The sequence below is a fragment of the Cryptomeria japonica genome, chromosome 6, assembly GCF_030272615.1.
Source record: "Cryptomeria japonica chromosome 6, Sugi_1.0, whole genome shotgun sequence".
Taxonomy (NCBI): Eukaryota; Viridiplantae; Streptophyta; class Pinopsida; order Cupressales; family Cupressaceae; genus Cryptomeria; species Cryptomeria japonica.
In genome coordinates, this window is record NC_081410.1 from 43291522 (window position 1) to 43317545 (window position 26024).

Consider the following 26024-nt stretch of genomic DNA (forward strand, 5'->3'; position numbering starts at 1 on the left):
CTCTCCATTCGTCCAATTTGTTCAACTACAAGAGTTGTTCCTTCAAAATTTTTATGTCATCGAGTCTATTTTCAATTGCTGTTTTCAGGATTTCAACCTTATACTTAGTAGGGGCAATTGCTTCTTGATTGTACATCAGCTGGAAGTGTGTATACCCGGTAGTTACTTTGTATGTCGTATGGTAGGCCCAGAGCATGACTGGCGATTTCTCCTCTTAGTCATTCTCGATGCCACATAATTTGTGAATGATTGGTACTAGTAAATTATTGATTGGGCTTGGCGATTTACTCTTGGGTGGTATGGACTTGACAAGTTGTGAAAGATCTGAAACTTTGTCATTATTAGCCTAATGACATGATTGACGAAATTTACTCCTCAATCACTTGTGATCTGAATTGGAATACCATACGTTGTGACAGTTTTCTCGTGGATGGATCTTGCTGTACTCATAGTCATGTTGTCCAACAATACTCTTGCTTCCACCCCCTTTGTTAGGCACTCTATCGCAAAAGTATGTACCGACATTGGTGTAGTGGCTGACCTTTAGTGGATCGATGAAGTCCAGTCCCTAGCTCTTGAAGAGCTCCCGAGGTTGCAATGGAAATGACACATAATCTCGCTTGAGAGTTTTGCCCATTCTCTGGCAAGTGTCACATCCTACTATCCACTCTCGAGAGTCGGTGTACACTGTCAGTCACCACAATCCCACCTGGAAAACTTTTCGGGCTATGGTGTTGAATCCCATGTGTCCTCCCACGAGGACTTTTTGAGCTTCCTTCAGTATGCTTGGTATTTCCTCTTATATCACACATCGCTTGAGAACTTGATCAAACCCCATTTTATCTAATAATCTGTTTATCAGTTGGAAAGTTTTGCTCTTTAGGGCAAGCTTTCTTCTCTCTCTTGGTGGCATTTCTTTTGGGAAGGTCCCTATGGACAAGTAATCTCCAATATTCTCCTACCAAGGTGGTAGTGCAGCAATTTGGAATAGGTGAGTGTCAGGGAAGTCCTCATTTACTCCCTTAGGTGGTTCTCCCGACTTTATCCTTGAAAGTTGGTCGGCTATTACATGGCTTTTCCCTGGTTTGACGATGATGGTGAATGTAAATTGTTACCATCTACTAACCTTCCCGTAGATAGTTGGTTTGTTTACTCGATACATAAGGGCTTGATGGTCCATGTATAATGTAAATGGTGTAGCTAATAGGTAGTGTTTGAATTTTTGCACCAAGTACACCATTCTAAGTGCCTCCCTCTCAATTGTGTTGTAATGTTTGTCTACCTTCGACAACAATCGACTTGCAAAAATATAGGATGGTCTAGCCCTTGGGGTCTGACTTGCGTGTGTGTTACTCCAATCGCATAATTTGATGCATCCACATGTACATGGAATTCTCGAGTCTAGTCTGTGTACACCAAGATTGGTGAACGTATCAGCCTTGTCTTTAGTTCATTAAAAGCCTTGTCCTGGTCTTCAGTCCATATATATAGTTGGCCTTTTCTTGTCAGTTTGTCTAGTGGGTAAGATATTTTAGCAGAAATGTCTTATAATAGCCAACATGCCCACAAAATGACTTTACGCTTGTGACATTCTTGGGTGCTTCCATTTGCATAATCATCCTTATCTTGTTAGAATCCGTCTTTAGTCCAACCATGCAGACAATGTGCCCTAGTAACTTACCCTAGGATAGTTGCAGATGGGATGCGACATGTTGTCATTGATGTCAACTGAGGGAATATTGTGTATATGTGTTGTCAGCAAATGGTATCGTGATAATATATTAAGACGAGGATTAGAAGTATTCAAATAAGGATCTTGATTAGTATAAAGGCGAAAAGTGATGATGAAGAACAATGATGTTGTTGAGCTAATAATATTGCATGACAAATGTTTGATGATGATAAGAATGCTAATCAGCACTAAGGTGATGATGAAGTGAAGGAGTAAGTTCCATTTTTGTGCACAAGTTCATATTCATTCTACTATGTACTTCATCAGTTTTCAGTGCTTATGTATGATGCAGATATGGGAACACATGGCGGGGTATGCTACTCACTGTAATACCTTGTCCATATGATATACTGCATATAGTTAGAATGATGGAAAAGCTGGCCAAGGCATCCATAGTACATTTCCTAAGGCTGAGAGACTGTATTTTGGTCTGGACCCCTCCACACAACAAGATATCATCTTGCTGTCTTGGAGATAAGTTGGTTGAGTTGGAAACTAGGTATATTTGAAGTTTTAAGTGGTAACTCCCTCCGCATAGAAAGTCAGAAATGATTGAGTATTGGATAGTGTGTAGATAGTACAAATTGGTTAACAATGCAAGTTGAAATTGTCTGCATCTCATCATATGAAAAAATTCACTCATGCAGTTTTGAGGATATGTTCTCTAATGTCCAAAGGATGTTATTCTAGCGTTTCAAGTGTTTTGGAGTTCTATAGGTTCTATTTCCAAGGTGCTAAGTTGACATTGTGAATCGACATGCTCTGTTTCTCATCTGTGTAAGTGACTTGATGTTGGCAGTAGCTTCAAAAAGTGTGGAATGGTAAAAGGAAAGACTAGAGATTTTTAGCAGGTCGTATAATACTCATGTCATGATCTGCATGGTGTTTTTATGTTCCCCTAGTACCAAAATCAATTTGAATGCAGTGATATGTGCTTAAAGGGCCGACTTGGCTTGACAGTTGGATTTGTAGATGATGAATGGACCTCGCATTAAGAAGTGTAATCTCTGCCAACATGATAAGATGGTTTTGGGGTAAGTTAAGCCCTTTGCATGGTTCGATGTAACCTATTTGCCTTGGTTTATATGTTTTGGAGCCAACTTGTGTGTTATCACATTTACATCCAAAGGTCACCTTGCAACTGACCTAGTTGATGATTTCATAAGTTGCAGAGGATATAAAAGGCAGATCAAATTTTTAGCAAGATGAGATGTTTGAGAAAAAAAAGATATGCGCTTCAACGCCTCAGTCAACAGAGCGTTTTTGACATGTTGACAAACATGTCATTTTTTTGTAAAACTGTTGTAATCTTTGGGGGCTTTGAGCTCATTTGGCGTATCCATAAACGTTTCAGGGAGTGTGTGCTTCCTTGTGGGCTCATCTCATTAAATTCTATTGTAACCTACTTATCTTTTGTGAGGCTAGATCTGGACAGTAAATCCAAGTAGCTTTTGCCACCGTGGTTTTTCCCTTGTGGGGTTTTCCATATAAATCTGGTGTTATGGTTTCTCCTTTTTTCTTTGCTATTTAAATCATAGATGTTGAATGAACAACTAATTAGAAGTAAAAGAATTTTTGTTAATACTGATTCACTCCCTCCTGCTTCTCCCCTCTCAATCTCCAGGTGTGTTCAACAATTGGTATCAAAGCAAGGTCCTTTGAACAAGCCTAACAACTAAGGTAGATCTTGGAGTAGAACACATGGGGTCTAAAGCACTGCCTAACCCTCTGGAACATGATAGACTTCAATGGAGAAGATTGTGAGGTTGACATGGAAGGTGAACTCTTATCTGCACTAGAGGATTTGGATACAACAAACAAAGATAATAAAGAGCTTAAAATCAAACACAAGGTGTTAGAAGAAACAGTGACCAACTTGAAAGTTCAAGTTGAAGAAGGAAAGAGAATTGACAATTACCTAGTGTAATAGTGGTGAAAATAGGGTATTCACTAGTCTAGCTATGTAAACAAGGGATAAACCTATTTTCACTATTTAATTACATTAAGGGAAATGAGATCAATAGATTCACCTCCAAGGACGAATTCTGATTGATTTTCTATTTGTCACTTTGTTTTAGTTGAAATTGATACTGCAAAGATGTAAAGTGAATGCTGGATCTAGAGATTAAGATGGGAAATTGACACAAATTGACATGAACTAGTAGTTCTAGATTTGATATGCAGACATAAACATAGATATGGAATCAAGGAGCAGAGTGGAATGTGTGATTGGAATCTAAGCCTGGAAATGTGGGACAAGGATGTTTTGGGCGACCTTGTCCCTAGAATGTTAGATGAGGATGAAAGTAACTTTTTTGGGACCATAATGATGTTCTGAACTTACCCCAAAAGCTTAGTTGAAATTTGTCAGACATAGATGTGTGGTGTGACCTTGTCCTCCGCTTTTCACTCCTGCAAAAGCTGGATCTGATTGTCTTTGTCTACTCAGACTACAACTGTAATTATCGCTTCTGAACCTATAACCTGCACTTGCAAAAGAGAAAGATGTTGTGAATAAGGGTTTGCCTAGGTCAAACCTCGGGTTTGGAATTAACCCTTGAAATTGTATTGAAATAATGAAGCAAAATGCTGAAGAATATATTTGATCTGTTGTAGGTGATTGAAGGTTGATGATGCAATGCTCTATAAATGTGATCACAAGTGTTGATGCAATAACATGACATGACCTAAAGGAAATCAAACACAAACATATGCTTGAATGAAGATTGATGTAATTTGCTGCTCCATGATGTCTAGATCTTGAAGAATGCTTGAAGAAAGTGTCACCCTTGATGCTCTATGAATGGATGTTTGAAGGTGGATATGAATTGAATATAGTGGATGTCAAAATGAATTAGAAGAATGCTCTTATATAGGGTTCGTAAGGTATTTCCTTGATTAGGCCAACCTCCAACGATCAATTGAGGCATCGTGATCAAGAGCCAATTGGCGGAAAGCGTGCATTGGTATATTCAAATTTGGGCTTGGTTTTGGGGGACAAGAGCACCCCCATGTGCCCTTGTCCACCCAAAACAAGGTGAACAGTTCAAGGATAAGGTGTACACAACCCAAGATAGGAGTTCATACTACAATGCAGACAAATGACATCAGTTTTGAGGTAAGGTTGGGAATAGGCTTGGATGAGAAATTGGAGACAACTTTAGGTATGGAACCCTAATCATTTGTTTAATGATCTATTTCCTAAATGAGCTACTTGGGTTCAAGGGTAAGATTTGGCAACCACATATGCCAGTTGCTGCACAAATATGTTATCACATGAGAGGATTTAGGGTTGATAATACTTGCAACCATGCTTATTGGGGTTTCTTTAAAGCATTTCAAAAGGACATGCATAATAGGTTAAGAATCCTTATTAGCATGATAATGAAATATGAAGGGAAGATTACTTTTGTGGTTGATATGGACAACTGTTACATGGAGGTTGTAGAGCCTAGGACAGTCTGGATTCCCGTCTAGATTCCCACACTTCCCTATGAGATCACTGAAGAGGAGATAATTGGTTATGCTGATATTTGGCTTAGCCATCCTAAAGATCACATTGCTGAAAGATTTGGCACATATGATGAGATCAGACATGAGAAATAAGAAATTTTTTGAGGAGCACATGAACAAAAACAAAGAAAAATTGTATAAGATGTGGGGCATTCCGTTAAAATCCTCCATTGAAGCTCTTGCAGTGGATCCCAAATCCAAACTTGCACAACTGAAGATGACTCAAAGGACCTAGAAGGTCAGACAGATCTGCATCTATCACTACAACTGCTCCACAACCCTCTGGATTCACACAGTCTACATCCTCAAGAAATAGGACCACATTTGATCCTCCACCACCAAAGAAGACTTTAAAGAGAAACATGCAAGACAAAAACAATTTGCCCAAAGCGAGAAGTTGAAGATTGTAAATATTGATGAAGAAGAAGCTGTTGGCATTTGCATGAAGATTGCATTGATGAACTATTATGTTGTCATTGATGTCAATTATAACCGGTAATGATGTTGTTTTGCAACTGGTAAGTGAGCTAGTGAAGGAAACCGGTATTACTTAAGAAGCACTGAGATCAATCGGTAACCCTACCTGTTGATGTGCCAAACCCTAACCGATGGAGCTTGGTGAATCGGTTGTATTGGTTTATGATCAAATGATGAACGGTAATGATTATGCCATGTATGCATGTTGTATGTGATGAGTTTCAAATGGTTTTTGGCGCGTAGAGATAACGGTTTATCTTGGGAAAGAGCGAGTACATCGCGTGATGAGTTACAGGATTCGATGAAGCGGTGATCAAAGAGCAGTCGAGGTTGTCTTGAACAATGTGCAATGATTGCTATGTAATCTAATGGTCATACTTGAACCGATTTGTTTGTAATCTCTATGAGATCTTAGGTTTGTGATGTGTTACCGACCTGTTGTTTTGCTTATAAGGTCGATGAGTTGTTTTGTTGTAGTGTTGGCAATTTTGGTTAAATGTTAGTGTGATTGATTGCCAAACTATAAGGTGTATCTGCAGTATGTGTAAAGGCAGATAGGAGCATGAAAAGGATCTGATCAAGCAGAGTAGTGCTATTTACCAGATCAACAAACCCCTGTTGTTCTCTAACAATTACAACAGTCAAATCCCTTAACCGGGTAAGCTTTAACAAGCTTAGTGCTATCTAAATCCTCTAACCAGGTGATCCATTAGCTTGGATTTCAAATCCTCTACCGAGGTTACTCCTAACATGGTATTGCTTCTAACAGGGCATTATAGTCAATCCCTTAACTGGGTGGTCCCTAACAGGATCTGTTCCTAACAGGACTTTTTGTAAAAGCTTTAACAAGCTTGGCTCCTAACATGACGAACTTTAGAAGAGTTCAGAATACTTGTGGGTATTCATCCCCACCGTGGTTTTTCCCATTTGGGTTTCCACGTCAAAAATCATTGTATCAAGTGGTGAATGGTTTTTGTGGTTATGTTTGATATGGTTAATTTGCTTAACTGATAAATCCACTTAGATATGATAAGATGACTGTCAGTAATCTGAAATGTGCTTTTACTATTGTTAGTAAAGTATTTTGATGTTTTGGATAAATTGTTTTGGAGTTTCAGAGCTATTATACTGTTATTTTGATATGCCAGTCAAACCGGTAAACTGTCAATGCTATTGAAGTTTGTAGTTCAGTGTTTGAACCAGTTAGTTCTGAGATTGGCTTGTGTTATTGTTATAGAGGTTGGTGAAAGTTTAGTCAATTTTCTATCTAATGATTCACCCCTTGTTAATGCATGGTAGCTTCGGTAAGATAAATGATTGAATGAGAGATAAATGAAGTCTCTCATTCAATCATTTATCCTATCGATATTTCATTTGATAATCCTTCCTCATTTATATATTAAATATACTTAGTCAATCAATATCGATAATCATATTATAGCATGGCATATCGGTAATCACCGATGGCTATCGGGTTAACCATGTATCGCAATTTACATTGGATTTGTTCCCAGCGATAAACAAATAATGATTATCGAGTTGCTTTCGGGTGGCAAAGTATGCACCGCTTGACATATATAACCTTTAGTTAGTGATCATGTCGGTTAACTTAGACACCGATTCACATCGGTTAATATGCCACGCAAACATCGTTTGGCACAAGCTTGCAAAACTCGGCGAGCAATTCAAAAACTCGCGAGTAATCGCGATCCATAATGTCGCGCGAGTTAATCGCGGAAATACTCGGCGCGATTTTTTCATATACTCGCCGCGATTTTTTTGGCAAATACTTGCCGTTAATGGCCAAAACCCGCCCGAAACGCGGCACAAAATGCGAGAAAAACGCGACTTAAGTCGCAGGCAAAAAAAAAACCGAAGTCTTTATTCCATTTCGCGGCTCGCGCGACTCCGGAAGGCAAAAAACGCCACGCGATTTCCAGTAGGGTTTGCATTTGCACGCGCGACCAGGTTTTTACTTGTTTATTCGTGATCTTTTTGTATTGTTTTATTTCGAATTCACAGTCATTTTAAATTTTAATCGAATGACTGTGTAATACACAGTCATTTGAAATGACTGTGTAATACACAGTCATTTGAAATGACTGTGTATTACACAGTCAAAATGACTGTGTATTGTTTGCATTTGCACGCACGACCAGGTATCTTTTTGTATTGTTTTATTTCGAATGACTAAGACTGTGTAATACACAGTCATTTGAAAATGACTGTGTATTACACAGTCTTAGTCATTTCAAATGACTGTGTATTACACAGTCATCATTAGATTCATTACACAGTCACAGTCATTTGAAAATGACTGTGTATTACACAATCACAGTCATTTCAAATGATTGTGTAATACACAATCATTAGTAATTACAGTCATTTCAAATGACTGTGTATTACACAGTCATCAGTCATTTGAAATGACTGTGTAATACACAGTCATTTGAAAATGACTGTGTATTACACAGTCACAGTCATTTCAAATGACTGTGTAATACACAGTCATTTCAAAATGACTGTGTATTACGCAGTCACAGTCATTTCAAATTTTCAAATGACTGTGTATTACACAGTCATCATTACACAATCACAGTCATTTCAATTTTCAAATGACTGTGTAATACACAGTCATTTCAAATTTTCAAATGACTGTGTATTACACAGTCATCATTACACAGTCACAGTCATTTCAAATGACTGCGTATTACACAGTCACAGTCATTTCAATTTTCAAATGACTGTGTAATACACAGTCATTTCAAATTTTCAAATGACTGTGTATTACACAGTCATCATTACACAGTCACCGTCATTTCAATTTTCAAATGACTGTGTATTACACAGTCATCATTACACAGTCACAGTCATTTCAAATGACTGTGTAATACACATTCATTTTCAAATGACTGTGTATTACACAGTCATCAGTCATTTGAAATGACTGTGTAATACACAGTCATTTCCAAATGACTGTGTATTACACAGTCATTACAGTCATTTCAAATGAGAAATGACTGTGTATTACACAGTCATTTTCAAATAACTGTGTAATACACAGTCATTACAGTCATTTCAAAATTTCAAATGACTGATGACTGTGTAATACACAGTCATTTTCAAATGACTGATGACTGTGTAATACACGGTCATTTGAAATTTTGAAATGACTGTGTAATACATAGTCATTTTCAAATGACTGATGACTGTGTAATACATTAATCATTAATGTACATTGTAATTAATGACTGTGTATTACACAGTCAATTGTGAAATACTCATAGTCATTTGAAATGACTGTCAACTGTGTAATGTCAATGTGTATTAAAGTATTTCATTTAAATTTAAATTTGAAGTTAAAAACTTAAAAAAATACACAACCAATTAAAAATTTTAATTTTAGAGAGTCATCTATTAATAGATGACTGTAAATAAAATACAGTTATACAGTCATTGTAATTTTTGGATGTTTGTGATTTTTTTTGGTAACAATGTTATTTATCTCTAAATGTTGCCTCTCTTTTGCTAGGTTCTTTTCCACATCTTTTTGAAAGAAAATGGATTCAGCTTCTACAGTTAAAGTTGGTGGCAAAAAGAGAGACCCTTGTTGGAAACATGGGAGACCGGGTCCAAAACGAGGAGATGTTTTTTGCAACCATTGCAAAAAAATTGTAAAAGGTGGCATTAATAGGTTCAAATATCACCTTGCAAAAATTCAATGCCGAGATACCACAAGCTGTACGGAATGTACTGAAGAGGCTACGAGAGATGCAATAGCAACGCTTGAAGCATATGATCAAAGGAAGGCAACAAAAAAGAGAACAGCAGAGGCAATGGCAGCCCCAAGGGCAGATTTGAGTTCCATGGGGTCACATACAGATGTGGGGACATTTGGTTCTTCCCTTGGGCCACGGATACGAGCAAAGGGAACTTTGGACAGCAACATGGAAAACTTCTGTATTCCACGTAACACTCCTGGTGCACAACCTGGATTGCTTGGCACTGCATGGAATAAAGAGGCTCACCAACAAGCCAAGGTGGCGTGTGCTAGATTTTTTATCTACAACGATGTTCCGTTCAATGCTATTTCTAGTCCATCTTGGGACCAATTGGTCACCGCATTGACTGTGGCAAGTAAGGGGTTCAAATCCCCAAGCCGTTACGAGGTAAGTGGACCGTTATTGCAGGATGAGGTCCAAAACACTCATGCATTAGTGGAAGAGCAAAGGACTATTTGGGAAAAGAATGGCTGCACCATTCTTTCTGATGGATGGACAGATGGTAGGAACAGGACACTCATCAACTTTCTAGTTGCTTCAGGAGGACAGTTAGTATTTTTAAAATCAATTGATGCCTCCAATGAAGTGAAGAATGCGGAGACCTTGTGCAACATGTTGGATGAAGTGGTGATGGATGTGGGAGTGCAGAATGTCATCCAAGTTGTGATTGATAATGCAGCTGCATATGTGGCAGCCGGCAAACTTCTAATGGCTAGACATTCAACATTATTTTGGAGCCCTTGTGCTGCCCATTGTCTTGACTTGCTCCTTGAGGACATAGGGAAACTAAGTTGGGTAAAGAAAGTGGTTGAAGATGGAAGGAATATCACCAAATACATCTACAATCACACATGGGTCCTGAATCTTATGAGAGAGCACACTGAAGGTAAGGATCTTGTGCGGTCGGGGGTCACACGCTTTGCTACCAATTTCCTCACCTTGCAGAGCATACTTGCTACATTGCCCAACCTGAAGCGGATGTTCGTGAGTGAAAGATGGTTGGGGAGTCCTTATGCTACAAAGCCTGAAGCAGAGAAGGTTGTGATTGCCATTTTTGATACTAATTTTGCCAAGATAGTGGAGGAGATCATCAATGTAAGTTTTGAAACTTTAATTGATGATTTATTATTTAATTTTCTAATATTTCAATCTGCTGATTTTGTTAGATTTTTTATATCTAGGTGTCGGAACCGTTGGTGAGGGTGCTACGAATGGTGGATGGGGATCATAACTCCATGGGGTATCTATATGAGGCCATGGATAAGGCCAAAGAGGCGATTCAACACTTGTATGGGTCAAACAAGACCAAGTATGAACCCATATGGCGCATAATTGATCGGAGGTGGAACCATCAACTCCACCAACATATTCATGCTGCTGCCTACTTCTTGAATCCCAAGTTTTTTTACTCTTCGAGTTTCAGAGCAGATGCAGAGGTTAGAATTGGCCTTGACATATGCATTCGGAGATTAGTTGATGATGAGATCCTTCGAGACCTGATACTTGATGAGTTGCAGAGTTATAAGAAGGCCTTAGGGGAATTGTTTTCTTCACCTGATTGCAAACGTAGGAGAGCCACCTTACGACCAGGTAAAAAAAAACATATGTTTAATTTTTACCATTTATTTCTCTTTAAGATTATTGAAATCTTTACAAGTTATAAATCACATTTTGTATCCTTGCAAATTTGTGGTGGGAAGATTATGGTGCCACAACGCCTAATCTTCAAAAGCTTGCCATCCGCATATTATCACAGCCTTGTAGTGCTTCTGGTTGTGAGCGCAACTGGAGTGTGTTTGAGAACATCCACACAAAAAAGCGCAATAGGTTGACTCAACAACGCTTGAATGATCTTGTCTATGTGCGGTACAACATTCGATTACATGAGAAGAAGGTGCTAGGGCAAGATTCACATGAAGCACTTGACTTGGATGACATTGATCCATATGCAGCAGAATGGGTTGCTTCTCCTGATGATGTTGATAATGATTTGGATCCATTCCTTACTAATGAGCAGCTGAGTGAGTTGAAGAGGGCAGGAGAGGAATGGGATGCGGAAGTGGCAGCACGTGAGGAGGAGCAGGAGGTTGATCATGCAGCAGAGGCACCTGTTAGTGTTGAGGATGTTGCCACTACTTCAGCACCACCCACCCAGCGGCCACAATCTGTTTTGAGCTTTAGTCGTAGACGCAATTTATGATTTCTTATTTTCATTGATACCAAACTTTGAACTTGATATGTAATCAGAATTTCAGAGGTTCTTGTTTTGTGGTCTATGACTCTATAACTCTATGAGACTGTCACTATGATACGTTGATATGTATTGAGCTCTTATACATATGTTGCACTTGGTTTTTGGTTTATGCTATGATACTTGCATTTGTTGCTATGTATTACCAAAAAAATTTGATTTATATATCATGGAAATCATATATGTTATACAAATTTGGTGTAAATGTGTGTTTTTGAATTATATATAAAAAAAAAATGTATTTTCAAATGTTCGATAAAGTTGCCGAGTTTTGCTGAGTTTTTTGCCGAGTTTTGGCGAGTCTCGAGTTTTTAAATTTTTTTGGCCTTGCCGAGTTATTGCAAAATCCAAATTTTTCATCTATGGTTTGGCATGCATCGTGAATACCGATTGGCATACACACTAAGTTACGTGGACCCCGATTAGTATCGGGCTGGTAATTAAAGAAACACCGGTTGATAATATATATCAAAGGGTGTGATCAAGTAGTGTCTTGATCGGTCATGTGCATAAGACATGACCGGTCAAGGCAATGCTTGATCCTCCCCTCTTGCATATATATATCATTTGATATTTGTGAAGAGGATATTGAAATTGATAAATATTCCTCTCACCTACCAAACAAAGAAGATAGTCAGAATTATAATAGAGATAGATAATACATAGATATAGAGAATACAAATTAGAATACATCTTGCATATTGAATTGAAAATTGAACAACATTTACACCCCCCCTCTCTGTAATTGTTTGGATCCTTATTGGTTCATCATACCATCAGAAGCATCATAGTTAAAGAGGAGAGGAAAGAAAACCAAGCAAAATTGTTATGTCCCCATTTGGGAATTTCCTTATCCTGAAACAACAATTCCAAATTAAGGTGAGAACTGTAATACAAAAATTATCCAAACCAAAGACATTTTATTTTGATATTTAACTTAAAATTTAAAAATAGTTCAAGGATAGGACTTATCTTGATAACTTTCTCTGATTTGTGTACTTGAGATATATGCCTTAATGTTATACATTGCTTCTGCTCAACTGAACCTCCAAATCAGAGTCATAATAAAATAGATTCTTCATAACTTGTGCAATAGTTCTCCCTTTCAACTTGTTATTATTTGACCATAAATCATCTTCATTTATTTACTCTATGTTTGTTGAAATTATAAATCTGCCATTTGGTCAGTTCCAAGTCTCTTACAACTCTTCACAAAAATGTTTCAATCTTAACCATCACATCAGTCCCTGAATCCCTCATAAGTTGCTTCGGCAAGTATTCATAGATCTGCTGAAGACTCTTTCATATATCTGCTCATTGATCCTTAATACAATTCTATTTTTTAATGTCACTACAAAAACTATTCTTTTATATCATATTATATTGAGGAATATCCATCCTCTAAACTATATAGTCTTTTATTTTACTCATACATATTTCTCTGCCCTTTTACCTAGTCTTTCAGGTGGGTCCCATCCTATATAGTGGAGCTGCTGCTAAAAACACAAAATAATTGTAGAATCTCCAAAATCTTTTCTAATTGATGCAATCACCATTTGAGGATCCTTTTTCTATAAGAATCTGAATAATTATTAATTGGGGCCCACAAAGCACTTTTGGTAACTCATTCTAATATTAATAATTTAATACATCTGAATTCCTTTTGAAGTCCTCTTTCTTTAATTTTGATATCTGTGTCAGACAACAGACCCCTCCACGTGGTTCTCCTTCCTTTTAGTCTGCTTCAACATTGCCAGATAATAATAAAGGGTGCTTAATATATATATGTTTTCCTCACTTCCTATATTATGATCGTGGTAGAATTGCTGAAGTGCTGCTTTGTCTAAATCCCGAACTTGTTTACTTGTGCGATCTATCTTCTCCTGTGTCTCTCTCTTCTCCTTGGCACCCAATGACCCCTCTTAAACTCCCGATTGCCTGTAGTGTGACTCCTTGAATGCTCCAATATAAAGTGATGAATGACTATTGTCCATGCTGCCCAATTGATATATTCATATATATGACTTTTTGGCAACGGTTTACTCTCTCTGATATATCAGTTCCTTATACCCACGTCTATGTATTTCTAACAGCGATATGTAACTATTTTCCAATGATCCCCTCCTGGAATGAACATTCATCCTTCTAAATACCTTGTGGACTGAATAGTTGTGTCTCTTCCAAGGAATGGACATACCTTTCCCTTAGACGAATCTTTTCATGAATAATTGTTTATTATCTTAATCGCTGTTAACTACTGTCTTAACAAGATTACTTTCATACTCTCCATCTTCATCATCCACGATAATACAAGTATCGAGTACAAGAGTGCTGCTGTCTGTAACTTAATATTAATTCTGATTCATTATTCATTACACTGTTTGTTATGGCCACATCTCCTCACCCGTCGAATAGCTGCAATATACTCCCGTCTGCAATCATCGCAATTCCACTATGAATGGTGGGCACGGGAAGTGTTTGAATGGGTGTAAGACATTTCGCAGTCTTCCTGTGTATTGAAGACTACATTCTATGGTTCCTTGTTTCTTTTATACATGTATGCAAAGGCAGACATGTCAGATTTGTTCTGCCACTAGGTGTTTATTAATAGTTATTTAATAGTAATTAATATTGACTGCAAATTAATATTTCATTTAATAACTTATTATTATAAAGATAAATGGTATTAAATAATTTATTATAAAGGTAAATGGTTATTCATAATAAATTAAGGGATGATTATTCAGTACCAAATAAGTGTATTTAGTTTAATTTTTATGTTTATTCTTATGTATTTTAATTTTTATTATCATTATTATTGTTAAACTATATTTCAACATGGGGACATCACAAAAATCCTCTGGTAGCTCCTCAAGACCCTCCCTAGTTGGAGGCTATCCTCAATGGTATTGAGCAACATGGTATTCTCGAGGAGACTGCAAAACTTTATCCGGAGGCACCTCCTTTTGATCAGGTTACTATAGAAAAGGCAATTGTCATGTATATGATGAAATATAATGTGTCTCTTAGTGACATCTTAGATCAAAATCTGGAAAGCCTTGGAGAAGTTTTGAGATAAAAGTGAGAAGATGCCCTCAACATGACAGGATCCTCTATCTCTCAAGTGGAGAAGAGTGCCGATGAAGTTCATGTTCCTCCTCCAGTTAACACTAATAAACAAGACTTACAAGAGGAGCTGGCCATTGATCTACATCATATACTAAAAGACTTCACACAAGGTATAGATGTTTCATCCTTTGATGTTCCCATATCAGAAAATGTTGAGCAAGAAATGCAGGATAAACAAGGAAAGGCAACTGCCCCTCCAGAGAACTAAGCAACAAAGCATGGATGAACAAATGCAGGCAACAAGGAGAGTTGAATGTCCCTCCTCCAGAAAACACATCAACATGAAGAACAAATATAGTGCACACTATTGGACATGAGCGGAATGCAGATGATGACATCAAAGATAATCCTGAGAAAAGATTAGGACATTGCAGAGAAAACAGTTGAGAAACAAATAGATGATACTCCCAAGGGTAGTTTGAAATAGGTCAAGGATCCTCTTCTCCCTCAACCAATTCATTTAAAGACCTATTGCAATTACAAATGCATTTCCAACCTATGGCGACTCTGCAATTACTTCAACTATCAACACATGATGGACAAATAGATCTGTCCAATATTTCTCCCCTTCACAAAATGCAACTTTCACAAAATGCAACTTGGAGACGTTCTGCATTCATTAGCAAGGAAGGAGATACTTCAACAACATTTGGAGAATACAAAATTATTAGAGAAAGCTCTGAAGATAATTCAGGAGGGCTTTGCCATAGGTAAATGTTGACTTATCTCTACCCCCTTATTCAACAGTTGAAACTTTTGTTGGACTCCATCAAAGTCCACTCATCTCATGTTGAAGAAAAAGTTGAACAAGAAGCATTAAGGAAAATAAATGACAAAAGGTTGGCAGAGGCTTTTGATAAGTTTGCCATTGCACACAACAAATTGCATTTAAATATGAAGCATATCCATAAATGCATAGAAGATGCCACCATGTTCTATCAATTTTGTTTAAAGTGGCCAACATCAACAAAGAGCATAAAGGACCAGTTGACTCTATTGAGTCACAGGTTATTCATATGACCAGTATTTATGATTTGATGAGGGATAAAGATGGTGTAACAAGAGCAAAAAGTTAAAAATCTATATTCTCAACTGTCACTACTTCAAGATCAAAGAGAACAAATCACGGGACAGTGCAGTAAGCTAAGAGAAGTAGTAAACTCAAAACTTGCATCCTTGACCGGTTTCCTATTTGATGTGGAGAAGATTGATCAAATTATGAAGGTGCCAAACAATGTTGATGAGGCAGTGGGCATGTACATTCAATTTGAATGTTAAAATCATAACAGACATCAAGTTTCCACAATCCATGAGATATTGATCTTGATTGTTTCCGGATAGATTGTGTGTGAGTTTTTGCATCAAATTATGTGTGATGCAAAAACCCACACACAATCTATTCCGGAAACAATAAAATCAATATGTAAAAATCATTTTCTTTCTTCAGCAAAAACACATTTAGTTACAACTCTTGCTCAACTTAAGGTAGTCTACAAGATTATTTTACCCTCCAAGTGAGTTGTAGGTTGTTGCTGATAGGATCATTTTGTGACCATGTAAATATGCAGAGGATAAGTATATGTCAGCAGTAAATTTTTGGGCTTTTGGTCAATACACAATGTAGACACATCCTTGTAACAGAGGAACATTTTTGCTCTATCAATTTTGAGTAGACTATTGCTACATCTTAGGGGGAGTTTGTAGTGGGTTAATACAATTAGTGGGAGCATAATTTTGCAGCAAAATTAGTTGATGTCCCATTGCCCTTTGTCAAACTGGGAGAGAAGATACCACACAAATAAGTGCTGCCATGAATGACAAAGGGGGAGATTGTTGCAAATAGGATGTAGTATGTTGTCATTGATGTCAACCAAGGGAGTATCGTGTATATGTGTTGTCAGCAAATGTTATCATGCTAATATATTAAGATGAGGATTAGAAGTATTCAAATAAGGATACTGATTAGTATGAAGGTGAAAGGTGATGTTGAAGGACAATGATGTTGTTGAGTTAATAATGTTGAATGACAAATGTTTGGTGGTGATAAGAATGCTAATCAACAGTAAGGTGATGACGAAGTTAAGGAGTAAGTTCCATTTTTGTGCACAAGTTCATGTTCATTCTACTATGCACTTCATTAGTTTCCATTTTTGTGCACAAGTTCATGTTCATTCTACTATGCACTTCATTAGTTTTTAGTGCTTATGTATGATGCAGCTATGGTAACACATAGTTGGGGATGTTACTCACTGTAATACCTTGTCAGTATGATATACTGCATATAGTTAGAATGATAGAAAAGTTGGCCAAGGCATCTACAGTACATTTCCTAAGGTTGAGAGACAGTATTTTGGTTCACACCTCTCCGCACAACAAGATATCATCTTGTGGTTCTAAAGATAAGTTAGTCGAGTTAGAAACCAGGTATATCTGAAGTTTTAAGTGGTAACTCCATCCTCACAGAAAGTCATATATGACTTAGTACTAGATAGTGCAAATTGGTTAAGAGGGCAAGTTAAAATGCTCCGCATCTCATCCTATAAAAGGATTGAAAGATCCTCACCAATTCTGACCCAATTTTTTTCTGATTTGTTTAGGTGCTGATTATAGTGGTTTCAAGTTTATTTGCCAAGGTTTGGTTTTAGTTTCAATGCCAATTGATATTTTGAAGTTCAACCACGAAACATATGCAAGGAATCGATGTTTTTTGAACCAAAATACAAATTTATAAAGGACAGAGAAAATTCAGAGTTCTAATTTATTTGGAACAGCAACATATATATATTCAACAGTAAAAGATTGAGACATCATAAATGAGGAATAGCATACGCAGAGTCCAGCGCTCAACCAAGTGAGGAATTATATTCATGAATCCAAGGAGATCACAGTATAAGTGCGTCCAACTTGCTACACTAGTGCCAACTAGTTTTATTTCCATCGACAATAATTATTGAAAACAAATATTGAAAGAAACAATGGAATCACTGAGGCCTACGCCTGGCTTGCAGGCAAATTTATTGAATCAAACTGGAATTACTCATTGTGCCAAACAATCTGATCCATATATTATTCTTGATGCCTGAATGAATCATGAATTTATTGCTGATAATTTCTAACTAAGAAATCTGCTCGAAAACCCAATGCCTTTTCCAAAAGGTACGACCTACAAGGAGATGGTATGACTGGCTTGGAGAATGTATGGCTGGCAAGAAGAAATTTTTAACTCTCCAAATCTGCTCACAATTCAACCATAACTGCTGCAATCAATCTCCAATGAATCCCTAGCAGATATTTCCACTGATCAATGACCAAATCGACCTCCCGAAAGCATTTATTATTAATGAATTTGACTGATTTGAATGCACCAAACACTTGATGCTTTATTGCTGTAGGAAACCTGTAAAATCTGCCTGAAAATTCATCCAATGAAGCACAAATGAAACCCTGTGTAGATTTCCCTCAATGGTGAACTGGGTTTTTGTCCAATTCACGATTCTCCATGGGTTTTCGTCCTCTGAAAAATACCTCGCCAAGCTGCTCTGAGATAGAATCCTGAAAAATACTCATTCATAATGATCAAATAAGGGAATGGATTCTCTTTTAATAAACCCTCCTCACTGTGGACTCCAACGCCACCCTTTGCAACTTTTAATTTGCTTTTCAAGTCCAATAGTGCATCCAAGGGGCCCACGTTAGTGGAATTAAGTGATTTCACTTTATAAAATAATTTTCCACTTAACTTTATAATTTGATATTGTAAAGTTACTTTATGATATTATAATTTGACTTTATAAAGTAACTTTATAATTTAACTTCATAAAGTTACTTTAATGAAATTTTTCCAGTTTTAGAAAAAGTAACTTTATAATAAATTGACATTATTTGCTTATTAAATAAGCATCCATAAGCCAATCTCTAGCATGTAAAGTCTTCCCATGCTAGGAATAACATCTCCTATCCACTGGATTTGCCTACGTAGATGGATAATTGACAAATCTCAACATCTGAGTGATCATCTAGGAAAGAGGGAACATTACAAGGATTCACTCATACAATTTTGAGGATATGTTCTCCAATGTCCAAAGGATGTTATTCTAGAGTTTCAATTGTTTTGGAGTTCCGCAAGTTATATTTCCAAGCTGCTAAGTTGATACTATGAACTAGCATGCTCTATTTCCCATCCGTGCAAGTGACTTGATGTTGGCAACAACTTAAAATCGTGTGGAATGGTAAAAAGGAAAGACTAGAGATGTTTAGCAGGTCCTCTAACACTCATGTCAGGATCCACATGGTGTTATTTTTGTTACCTCGATACTAGAATCAATTTGATTGTAGTGATGTGTGCTTAAAGGGTTGACTTGGCTTGACAGTTGGGTTTGCGGATGATGAATGGACCTTGCATCAAGAAGTGTGATTTGTGTTGACATGATAAGATGGTTTTGGGGTAAGTTATTGTGACATATTTGCCTTGGTTTATATGTTTTGGAGGATGTAAAGGGCAAATCAAATCTATTGCAAGATGAGATATTTGAGAAAAAAAGGATATGCGCTTCAACACCTTTGTCAATAGAGTATATTGTTGACAAACATGTCATTTTCTTTTGAAAAACTATTGTAGCCTTTAGGGGCGGTGAGCTCCTTTGGCATAGCCATAAACATTTCATAGAGTGCGTTCTTCCTTTTGGGCTCATCCTAGTAAATTCTATTGTAACCTATTTATCTTTTGTGAGGCTAGATTTGGATAGTAAATCCAAGCAACTTTTCTCACCATGGTTTCTCCCCAGTGGGGTTTTCCATGTAAATCTGGTATCATGGTTATGTGTTTTGGTTTCTCCTTTTTTCTTTGTTGTTTAAATCGTAGATGCTAAAAGAAAATCTAATTAGAAGAAAAATAATTTTTGTTAAGATTGATTCACCCCCCTTCTCTCAGTTTTTGAGTGTGTTTAATAAGGATACCATGAATCTACATTTCTTCGGATTGAGTGCCACCCATGCTCTTTTGCATTGTTCCATACATTCTCGGAGTGTACTTAAGTGATATTCCTTACCACTAAAAATTGACCTGTCATCCAAAAATGCCTTGAAATTTCCCATAGACATCTTGTCAAAAATGTGTAAGATGATTCTCTGAAATGTCGTTGGGGCATTGCATAGGTTGAATGACATTTAGTTGTACACATACACGCCATGTTCAACCACAAATACCATCTTTGTCTTATCTTCTTCGGCGATACTGATTTGATTATACCCTTAAAATCCATCCATAAATGAGTATATCTCATGGATAGCCACTTGCTTTAGGATTGAATCTTTGAACGGGATTGGGAATGGGTCTTTAATAGTCACCATGTTTAGGCTTCATAAGTCCACACATTCTAATTTTGTTTTGTCTCTGTTAGTGAAATTACAATTGATGAAACGCATTTGCTTGTTTCTTTAAAAACTTTGTCTGCTTCCAACGTCTTCTCAATTTCGTCTTGTACTTTGTTGGCATAATTCTTATTCATTCTGAAGGGTCTTTTCCTCATGGGCTATGCACCAAGTACGGGAGGAATTTTGTGCACACATAGTTCTGGTTATATACCCTTGAGATCCTTGCCCATCCAGGCAGTCCAAACAAAGGTGTCTTGATACTCCATGAATATTTTGAATGTTGTTGCTTTCAGCACTAGATCTTAGTCATCACCGACCAAGATTACTCTCGGATTGTCTTCGTTGCCTAGGTTTACCTTCTTCACTCTCGACTCCTCGTACTTTATTATCTTGTCTCTTTCAAGATGATGAGCTGATGTATCATCCACTTGTGCTACTCCCTCCTTGTATTCCTCGATACTCCAGAGGAAATGTGACTCATAATACCTTGGTCTCCTTCAATTTCCCCAATCTGTAGCATGTTGCATTAGGGGTGAAAAACTTCATAATCTTCCATCTGCCAATGAAAAAATCCATTCAAGGAACTTGTCTCCTCCTCAGCAATTGCCGAGATCGAGAACCCCCTTGTCATTCGGTTCCATGCATTTTCTTTCTTCATTCATTTTCAACTCTCCTTTCGACTTGGACTTGGATGATGCCAACTTGTAGCTCACCGCCTGATTCCTCAAGTCGATGACGTACTTCCTCATGTTGCCCTCAATCAAGAGTGCATTTTGCTTCTAGTTGTTGTCTGCCTTGCAGCAGTTAGCCATCCCCTCTCGAGTAGTGTGTTGTATGCCTTCTTCTGCAATGGGATGACTATGCAAAGTTCAAGAGGAATTGTTATGTCCCAATTGTCACATTTTGCTCCATCAACGTTCCCAACGGTTTGATACAGTGCTGGTTGACACCCACCAATTGGAATGTCAATGGCCACATGATTGGTTTTCCAAGGCATTTCCAAGTGTCTTTTGGCAGCACGTTGACTTTCGAGCCTCCATCAATGATGTTGTTCATCAAGTTCTTCCCCATTATTTCCATCTCCATGATGACAGCTTTCTCCCGATCCTTACCGTTAGTAGCATGGGATCGGCAGCTTGTTTACCTTTGGGTGGTGGTTCCACTATCAAGTCTTCTTGTGGCTTTCATTGTTTCTCACCGACTATGTTGGTGATTGCTACTTTCAATTGTGGCATAGTTTGTTGGAGGTTTGCAACTTTTACAGACATTCTTGTTTGCAACATTTGTTCTACTATGTTTTTCTCTTACTCCGACCACAATGGCCTACTTGTAGCCTCATTGAAGGTTCTCTCATTTACCATTGCTTGTTCTACATTGGCTTTGGCTTCTTGAAGTCTTTCATTCTCCATACGATGATTTGGGTACAATGCCTTCTTTAACTGTAATCCGGTGATTGCCAGAATCTTCTCATCCAGATGCTCCGCTGCTAGCATATTAATTCCTTTTTGTTTGGGTAGTTGGTGTCTTCGTGATTACTCGGTCTGTACCACTTGCACAACATCCCCAAATTGTTTTGATCACTTTGACATTCTAAAGCAAAGTGACCCCATTCGTTGCACTTCCAACATTGGCTCATTGGTCTTCCTTTCGTGTCGTATTGTATTCTACTTCTCAGGCCACTGTTATTGTTGTACCGGTTAATGTTTCCTTGCCTGTTGTGGTATATGCCAAGCAATACATTAGAATTGTTTGGTGGTTTTTGGGGTGTGGCCGTGGGGATGATTGTTCCTCCTTAGTAAAGAGCACTTGTGTGCTTCTTGTCTTTAGATTGTATGGAAATTCCTTGATGGAATGCCCCAATAGTTGATAGATGTCAGAAAACAGTTTATTTGGGCAATTTGTTTTTGTATGACTTACTTCACAGTCGGTGCACCATAGTTCTTTGTTTTCCTTAGAACTTTAATTATTGGCCTCTAGTTCCTTCATCATACACATCTTTCCTTTTCGTAGGGTTTGGATAGTCTTTGATTCTTTGTCATTGCTATCCTTCATACTCTCGTCATCATCCATCTTTCATTTTCCCCGAGAGGATGTTTTGGATTCATTCTTGATGTCTATCACTCGTTTATAAGCATTGGCGTATGATGAGGGAGGTAACACTTTGATTTTCTTGTGTAGTGAGGGAATCAATCTCTCAATGAACCACCTTTTCTTCAACCCATTAGCTGGCTGACTCTCCAACTTAACCAACTTCTTCTTAGGCCTACGATTGTAAGATCGTACGCTCACATGCTTCCCTTGTTTAGTGTTGTGGATTTCTGCCACAATCTCATTATCATCTCTTAGTAGTCTAAACTCCGCCTCAAATGCCTTTTGTAGGGCTTCCCACGAGTTTGTGGATTCCTCATCAAGTTCCTGTGAACTAGTCAATGGCTATTCTCCATAGTGTTGTGGGAAACACTCTTAGCCAATAATACATCTTACAGTGCCTTATCAAATCCTCTGATCCATTTTCTGTAAACTTAGGGAGTTTTTGCTTGTCGACATTTGGATTTGTCGGCGTAGTCACCATCTTTCTCGGTATGCATCCTATGCCTTGGACTTGGTTGGATTGTTTTGCTCTCGACATTCTGGTGCTTGACTTGCACTCATGGCCACGTATGAGCCCTCTACACATCCACCCTCAAGGTCCCTTGCACTTCTGTTAACCCCCTCTTCGATCTTTGACTCTCTTCTCCCCAAGCGCTTTAGCTTAGCGCCCCCTAATTCTCGATTCTCTCATATGGATAGTTACTCTTTGCAATGTAGATTACTCTTGAGTATCTCAACGAATTTGTTCACAAGGTTTCTTTCTTCCTCTTCGTCCAATGCTAATTGTACAGACAGGGTGCTTGTTTGGTCAGCAAGGTCTTTGTATGCTTCATCTGGGAGTGGTAGGTGTCTTGCAAGTTCCATCCACTCGCTCCTTGTCTACTCATCGTGAGTGAAATTCTTCTCCTCTCAACTACGACTTTGACTGACGATTTGACTTTTGCTTCTTGGCGGACTTGGGCTTTCCCTCAATAGTCCATTGTTTTCTGCTTTGACAATTCTTCTTAGTTGAAGGGATCTTATCGATCCTTAAGTGATTTCCAGACTGTTTGGAATACTTCTATCCTTTTTCGGCTGCACGGGCATTAATTTCCAAAGGTATGTCTTCTGGTAGTGTCAGTTTCTTCTTCCTCCCTCTGGTTTTAATCCTCGTATTATTGCAGTATTTGTTGTCTACATTGCTCCCAATCCCTCTCTTCTCGGAGGTCTTGAAGGGTAATAAAATTACATGCAAGCAACCTCGGTAGTCTTCGAAGAACTTTGAAGAAGATTGTCAACTTCGTTATTAACTGTTAGGTTATCCTGGATGGCGCTCTCAGGAACCTCTCATTGGAGAGCTTCCCTTCGAACGTACGAGTTTACGAATACTTCCCACAAGTAAACCAAGTCCGTTAGTTCGTCTTATGTTGTGCATTCCTCTTCTTTGGTTTCAATTATTTATAGTTCTATGGGTCAGTCCATTACATTACCATATTGCTTGTCTGCGAATTATATTTTCCCAGTATTCATATCGGCAACAATGCCAAATGTTTACTGCCTAACTCTACCAATTACAGAAGTAAACAGAATAATAAGTACAAAACAATTTTACACAGTATATAAAAGATACATCATTCTTGTTCATTATAACTCAATGATATGTAGTGATTACAATATTCATATGCTAGTCTACCAATCGGTTGAGTCCCCAACAATGAATCAACGATACAATATAACGCAGGCTGATGTTGGTTAAGATAACCATCTATCAATAAATCGGGGAGTACCGATTACAATGCATAACATGACTTAACAAAACATAATGAAATAAATACTCGGCCAATACAATTATATTACTTTTATTACTTGGCCAACTACAAACTTGACAAGTACTGCAATTTGGGTATAATCAGGAGTTTATACGCTATTATTCTTTATGACTTTTATTTGTGGCAATAAAACTACGTGTTTCTGTTTAAGGTATGAAAACTGGAAATTATTTCTATTATCGGTCACCCTTAATGGAATCACCATTTGGGCTTGTTCACATGGAAATAAAACTAGTTATATTTGATAGAGGTTGACCTTTGCTTACATATCTGGAGTATGTTAATGAAAATAATATGGGCGTGTATCTTTCTGTTATCCATGCATGATAACCAGTTTAGTCAATGGAAGACTGTATGCTGGCAAAGTACTTGTATGTGCAATGTGCATCCAGGTGAAGAGAGAGGGAGGGGGACAGACAAAGGGAGGGAGGGAGATTACATAACACATTTTTGTTAATGCTCTATATTCTGCATTATCATCTAATATCTGTTAATGTAAATGAAAATATTATGCTTTTGTCATACTGCTATAACGTTCTTGCTATTGCCCATGTTAACTTTATCCAATGCATCTTATCATCTGAATCTAATTTTTTCTTGATCTCAGGCACATCCTTGGATTACTGATCAGGACCGAGAACAGCTATGTAAGCTCATGGACTGCCAGAAGCTATCACTGGAAGCTTGTACTCATGCTGCTCAAAATGAGAGGCTTCCACTTAGGGTGGTTGTACAAGTATTATTCTTTGAACAGATGCAGTTAAGAACTGCTATTGCAGGTTGTTTTCTAGTTTCTGAAAATCTTGATGCTTCGCGACCCTCAAGGCAAAATGCGGGCATATCAAATGATGGAGCATTGCCACCACAAAATGTACGTGGTGAGGGCCGTCCTAACATTGTAAGGGAAAATCAAGTTCTTAAAACAGACATGGATATTATCCGAGCTCGTGTTCTTGAACTTGAAAAAGAATGTTCAAGCATGAGAAAGGAGATTGAGAAACTAGGAAAAGGGAAGGGCCAGGGTGGTTCTGCATCAAAAACACTTGGAATCAAGTTAAAGTCTCAGTTTTGCAGCACAGAAGAAGATGCTGTCGATAACCAAACTCATGGAGATACTGCAGAATCAGAACAACTTAGGCCCAGAAAATCAAGGCATAAACGGAGTCCTCACCTCCCAGATTGAGTTGCTTTTGATGCATCTTGATTTTTATATAGCATTTTTTTTGCATCAGTTGTTTGCACCTTCTTGGCAAATATTGCAGCAATTATCAGTGTGGCCTCAATTTCTGATTGTCAGGTATAAAGGTTCCAGCCATTTTGATGGCTTGTAATTCTATGTAATTCTATGTAAGAATTGGTAACTGTTTATTCATTCATCCTTTTTTTTTCAGCTTCTGCATACCAATTTCTCATTGTTCAAACTTAGAAAGAAAAAAAAGAAATTATAATAATGTTCACCAATTACCAAAATAGGACATGGGACTCAAAAGTAGAGTAGTTACAATAGCTAATCAAGAGTATAAATATTAATCTTATAACCAAAATTGTATTTCTCTAAAAGCAAACATGGAAGCAATAAATCCAAATAATAATTTACACGTATGTTAACACACACACACTATCTCATATATCCCTAATATCATGCTGGATATATTAATGAACAATTTTTATAGTTGCCATATCATACCTAAATAAATAATTGATGTATTATCAAGGAATTTTAAGGACTAGTTAGAGATTAGCTATTTCAAGATGGTTGACAGGGAAAGAAGGGAAACATCTAGAGGATATAACTAGTGAAAAGCTAGCATTTCCCTTGAAACAGAGGCATATAACTATAACCAAGGTAGACAAGAATAGTTTGTACA

General features: G+C 37.6%; 1 protein-coding gene across 1 annotated transcript in view; it reads left to right on the top strand.

Moving 5' to 3' along the window:
• LOC131072146 (BTB/POZ domain-containing protein At1g30440) overlaps nt 1-25546 on the top strand; it is a 51496-nt gene extending 25950 nt beyond the window's left edge. Inside the window, exon 4 of the mRNA XM_058008224.2 lies at nt 24764-25546. Within this exon, the coding sequence (XP_057864207.2) occupies nt 24764-25339 (576 nt within the window). The 3' untranslated portion in view covers nt 25340-25546. The remainder of the gene's footprint in view (nt 1-24763) is intronic.
• Nucleotides 25547-26024: the final 478 nt, after the last annotated feature.